The sequence below is a fragment of the Culex quinquefasciatus genome, chromosome 2 (assembly GCF_015732765.1).
Source record: "Culex quinquefasciatus strain JHB chromosome 2, VPISU_Cqui_1.0_pri_paternal, whole genome shotgun sequence".
Classification (NCBI taxonomy): Eukaryota; Metazoa; Arthropoda; class Insecta; order Diptera; family Culicidae; genus Culex; species Culex quinquefasciatus.
In genome coordinates, this window is record NC_051862.1 from 68,205,285 (window position 1) to 68,211,284 (window position 6,000).

Below are 6,000 nucleotides of genomic sequence, written 5' to 3' on the forward strand. Positions count from 1 at the left end.
AGGCAAAATCTGGAAAAAAATACTAAAAACTTGTTCTTACACAATATTAGAAAAAAAAAAATAACCAAACAAGTAAAACCCTCAAAAATATCAATTTTGAAAACATTTGTAAAGTCACATAAACAAGTCAAACCTCAAAAACTAAAATTTTGACAGAAAATAGATTTTTTATTTCGAATGGGTTTGAAGATAATAAGTTGAATGAAACTATGTTTTTTTGCCTTTTTTTATTCTAAGCAATTGATAATGTCTGCGACGCTTAAAATTTCACAAAATTCTTATTTAAGTTGGAAATATTTTGGTATCAGACTCCATGTAGTGGTTGAGAAAGCTGACTTTATATTACATTTGTTACACATTTTGAACATGTGCTTTGTCTTTGGCTTCCTTTCTACAACATTTTGGCCACATTTTGCTATTTCATCGCTTGTGCAAAATGCAAAAAGATATTCTAAAAATGTGTTTTTAGACTCATGGTCCGAATCAATAAACTAATGACCTTGATATTTCTTTTAGTACTTGATCAATCTATCTATATATATATATATATATAAAAAATTTCGACGGTTTTGTTCGAACGCGAATCAGTTCAATACGGAGCGTCGGATCGAGGTGCTCTTTGTTGCGTTGGGTTCGTATAAGCCCAAGGAAGGTTTATACGCTAACTAATTGACACTTTGGCCACTCTGGAAGCAATTCCGGAACATCGGCAAATTGTATGAAGAAAGTTACGTAAAATCATATTTTGATCACAGGAGGCTGAATAAACAAAAAATCAAAAAACGTCAACAAACGAAAAAAAAGGCAGAACGAAGTTTGTCGGGTAAGGCTTGTGTTTCATAAATTTACAACATTTTATCAAAGCTATTCTAATTTCAAATCAACCATACAATTAAATTAAACGATATTTTTTTGTAATCTATTTGCAATAAATCATTATAAATTGCAATTATTAAATATGTAAGTTTAACAGATTATCATGACAATTTCCATGAGAGAAATACAGTTTTTCAACTGTACTGATTGCTGGATGAAAACTGAACTCAGTTTCTTAACTCTGCTCATTTGCTTCTGTTGATAGAAAAGCTTTGAGCTACCGTAAACCGGGGTGACTTTGATAGGATTTTAATTTGTTTTTGAAATATTTTCCAACAGGTAAGGTTTTTCTCAAGATTATTATTTTTAAAACATGTACTGGGGTAGGCCACACAAAGTCCTTGCACTATTTTGGAAAAAAGTTTTTTCAATAGTGTTTAGAAAAATAGTTACGTTAAAAATTCTTAGTTTAAATTCCGGGGTGACTTTGATAGTCATAGTTTTTCTTGTTAAAATCATATTTAAGATGTTCAAACTTTATTTGTACGTTGAATGTATCATCACTAAAGTAGCTGATATAGTTTTTAAGAAAAAAAATCAATGTTTATATTTAGTTAACTAAGTTTATAAGCTTTTTATCAAAATACTAATAAATTTTACATAAAATTGTTGAAAAGTAGGAATTATGCTTGAAATTTGTTAAAACTAGTTTTGTTTATAAAATTATCGATTTATATTGCATTTTAAACTGAATACAAAGCACGAATCACAAGTTTTCACATTTTACATGAAATTTGTTCAACTGAAATTGCCTATAAATTTGGAGATTTTTTTTAATTGTGTTTCAAGGACACATAATTTTTATTATTTACAAACTTATTTAACATTCTCCTAGTGGAAAATTGTCCAAAGAACCCGAAAATACATTCCGTTTTCCGATTCAAAATCATGTTCATTGAGAAAATCATGACACTTTGAGAAGTTTTAAATAATGACTTTCATCAACATTTTCTTAATTATAGTTAACTAACTTTTTAAACATTTCAAAATTTTATGCAAAGTTCTTCTTGAGGTACTTTGAACACTTCTCTACCACGGTCAGTATGATTCTGAACCATTCCGTACGTATTTTAATTGTACTCTTCATTTTGCGGAAAAATCACAAACCTATCAAAGTCACCCCGTTTTACGGTATACAGAAAATTTAGGTTTGATTATATAGAATTTGCTGAAATTTAGAAATTGAAATTTAAAACATTTTCAGATTTATAAATTGGCTCCATTTTAGTTCAAAATCTTAAAATCTAAATCGCATAAACAAATATTTTCAATCATTCTTGTAAATATTAATGCCCAAAAGAATTGTACACAATTGTGCCTGCAAACGAAATTATAATGAAAATAGTTATTAATTTTATATTAAAACAAATACATAATCATTCCTGAGCAATCTTACGCTAAGATAACTCATAACCTATTAGTACTCTTGTAGTGTATATTTAGTTGCTCAAAACCGAAGCAAGCAACCTGTAATTAGTAGTAAATATTCTTCCCTTACATTCCATAAACCATACCCACAACTTCCAACGATCCCAAAACATACCCGCGGGATTCGCCATTCAATGCAACCACTCGCTTCTAGTTCGAACTTTCATTATTTGCTCAACATCCCTTCTTAGTTCTCATAGCATATTTTCTATAGTTTTTCCTCAAGTATTCAGTAGCATTGCGATTAGTACTTTTAGCCTTGCATCTTGAGTATTTCACGTTGTTCGCTTATATGAAACATTTACTCCTTAAACAACAACAAAAAAAGCTAGTTTCATTATAATACTTCCTGTGCACACACACTGTACTGCCGTACTAGTATTGTGCTGCCGCCATTTATTTTGTTAGTTTAAATCTGCCATTATTTACTCTCATTTAGTGGAACCACGCTAGTTCTAAAGTGTCACTTTTTTTACTAATCACCCTTTTTTTCTTTCTTTTTCTTGTGCTCTTTTTCCTACAACTTTCTCCCACAGTGGATGATGAGGACAGACGATACAAGAATTTCATGAATGCCATCAAACGAAAGCGATTACAACACCTAAAGGAGCAACTGCAGCAGCAGGAGATCGTCAGCAATCAGCAGTAGTGGTAGTAGTAGTATTGGAGGGTAGAGACTCTTCTCTTCTCTGTGTACCATATAGTACGATAACTAGTAGTTTAAAGCAAAGTGCGACTTTCCTTGAACAGATAAGAATGCATTTTCTGTTAACAAGTCTTCCAAAATTTTAAGATTTTTTTTTTGCTGAACATTCACCAAATCATGTCATGCAACACCATAATCATGAGAGAACGCGACAAGTGAAAGCAAACAAGACAAGGAAATTTAGAGTAAGTGAAGAGAAACGATAAATTATGCAGCAAAACATTCAAAATAATGTGATATGAAATTGTGCAAATAGGCGAAAGAACTACTTCTGCAGGATAGTTGTTTCTTATATAAAAAACATATAAACATACTTTGTTTTAGGTCGTAAGCGCAAAAAGAGACATAGTTTTGCGAGGAATTATGTACAATTTCAGCGTAGAATGTTAGGGAAAACTCACAAAAAAATGTGAAATAACAATATTGTTGACGTCAAACTGTTTCGATTATCGAAACAAACATGTTTTACTAGAGAAAACAAGAAATTTGCTTGAAATGAGAAATTTTGAAACAATCTGTGATTTTACAATGTCCGTCCGAATTTTTGAGAAACCCGATTTTGTCCAGTAAAATTTCCAAAAAATCTTTGCAAATTAGGAGAAATCTCTTAAAAACAACTTCTCATTTCAAGCTCCTTTCTGCCATCAAAGCGAAAGAAAACACGATAGCCATTTGTTTCAGTGCTGCAAGCATTGCCATAACAAAAACCAAGCTTAATCAAGCAAAAAGAAAACTAACTTGAGCCCAATCTTAGCCCCACTTACTTCGCTTTGGCTGATCTCGCGATCAACCGTGTAAAACCCCCCGAAAGTAGACAACCACCCGAGCAGAACGCGCGGGTAACCGCGCAAATAACAAATTGTGTTCTGACGATCGAGCAAACTCGATTACCACAACCTTACCCTAACTTTGTCAATATTAGAGATCGAAATTTACCACGATCATTACCACCGAGAAGAGTTGAGCAAATTTGCTACCGGGTAGCAAAAAAGAAAGCAAAAAAAAGGCAAGCAAATCAACCAGAAACTGCCCCCTTAACCGATGATTTCGTTTCGTTGAAAACCTTCGCAACACAAGCTGTGAACGCAAAAAACTGCCCAACTTATGAAAACCACACAACGAGCAAAACGAAAAACAAGTTTTTCAGTGTGATGTGACACTTCTCAAATTTTGTTACGTTTATTATTTGAGAAATTTGAAAGCGACAATTTCTTTCCTGTAAATATGTACCAATTTTTAGTGATAAACCCCCTTAAAATTAAAAGAAAAACTTCTCCGCTGCTTGCAAACGCTGATTAGCAACGAAGAAACGAAACTCTTGTTGAATGCTAGTGGCTCCTTAAGGGTTTAAACGTCAACACACAAATAGAACCACCCCCCCACATTTAAGTGGCCGGGGGTTCGAAATTGCAACAAACGATGCGTATTTTTGTTAATCTTGGAAGTCTTCCGCAAAAAGAACGTCTCCCAACGCGACACCCCATTTACCCTATTCACAACCCTTCCCCCAAAAAGACACACGTAGCCCTTAAGTAGATCTTTAATTTATCAGTTTTTAAGGTGTGCTGTCTAGACGGCAAACAAACACACGGTACGTGAGTTAGTAGGGACTTTTTGGCAATAAATAAAACTGAAGGAAAAAGTGTGTTCTACAAATATGGGCGCGAACTCGCGTCAGTAGGAAACTGTTTCGTATCGTTTCGTGTAAAATATATTCTGAATAAAGGAAACGAAAAATTAATACCAGAAGAGTATTTTTTGAACAAAAGAAAACGGCGTGAGTTGAATTTATTTATCCGAAATCTGCCTTGCAGCAATCTTCACTCCGTCTTTTGTAAAAAAACATTCAAAATAATACAGCATTCCAATTTATAGTCCTATCATCATCAGAATAAACTAGAAAGAATAAAGAGTAAATAAGTACTTTTTGTTAACTTTATTTTCAACAAACTGAAAAAATAAGTAGACACATAATTAAATATTTTTTGCAATTCCGTTGTGAAACTAATAATTTTTCTTGTTTCTTTTATCTTCACAATAACCGTACTGTGGAGTATTTACTTTTCCTGTCATTCGCCCTAATTCTCCATACAATTTTTGGCGAAATTCAGCCATTCGGCCATGTCCAAATATTTTTGAAAAAAAAAAACAAAGTGCTCCTGTTTCATGCTTCCCCTCGAGTTGAGCCTTCGCAGTCTTTTTTAAAATTTATGGAACGGTTTGACTTTTTGCAAATAACTCAGAAATTGCATGCAATATTTACGAGTAGCGAAGAGCGCTAATTCTCATGCTAAATTTTGGAAGAAACCCACTTTGCTCTTCTTTAAAAAAAAAATAATATTCAAATTTCCCATGATTTCAAAATGTGATTAACTTTTGTCTATACTTGTTGGCTTGTGTTTTTCATGAAAAATGAGCACATTAAACTTAGTTCTAAAAAAATCGAACAAAAACAAGAGGTCCCGATTTTTTTTTTTTTTTCAAATTTTATGAAGAAGTAGCCTAAGATGTTACAAAAAGACTCACAAAAAAAAGCAGGATGATTTGTCTCTCCTAAAAAAAAATACAAAAATCATTCATAAAACTGTTTTTTTTAATGGTCTAAACGTCAAAATTTTCCAAAAAAGTGGGAATCGATTTCCCAGACAATTCTATATATATCTATATATATAAAAAAATTCGAAGGTTTTGTTCGAACGCGCATCAGTTGATAACGGAAAATCGGATCGGAGCGCTCTTTGCTGCGTTGGGTTCGTATAAGCCCAAGGAAGGTTTTTACGCTAATAAGTTGACACTTTGGCCACTCTGAGACCGATTCCGGAACATCGCCGTTTGTATGGGAAAAAAATACGTAAAATCAAATTTTGATCACAGGAGGCTGAATAAGCAAAAAAAACGTCAACAAACGAAAAAAAGGCAGAACGAAGTTTGTCGGGTAAGGTTTTTTTTTACATAAAAATCTCCATATATACCATCTTAAAATTTTAAAA

The 6,000-nt window shown here is 32.7% G+C and overlaps 1 protein-coding gene across 3 annotated transcripts in view; it reads left to right on the top strand.

The window, feature by feature from the left end:
* The window catches only part of LOC6032419 (A disintegrin and metalloproteinase with thrombospondin motifs 16), a 301,763-nt gene extending 296,985 nt beyond the window's left edge, over positions 1-4,778 (top strand). For all 3 annotated transcript variants that reach the window (XM_038251357.1, XM_038251356.1, XM_038251358.1), the window contains one exon: positions 2,841-4,778. In XM_038251357.1, coding sequence (XP_038107285.1) covers positions 2,841-2,953 — 113 coding nt within the window. In that variant the 3' untranslated portion in view covers positions 2,954-4,778. The remainder of the gene's footprint in view (positions 1-2,840) is intronic.
* The last annotated feature ends 1,222 nt before the right edge of the window (positions 4,779-6,000 follow it).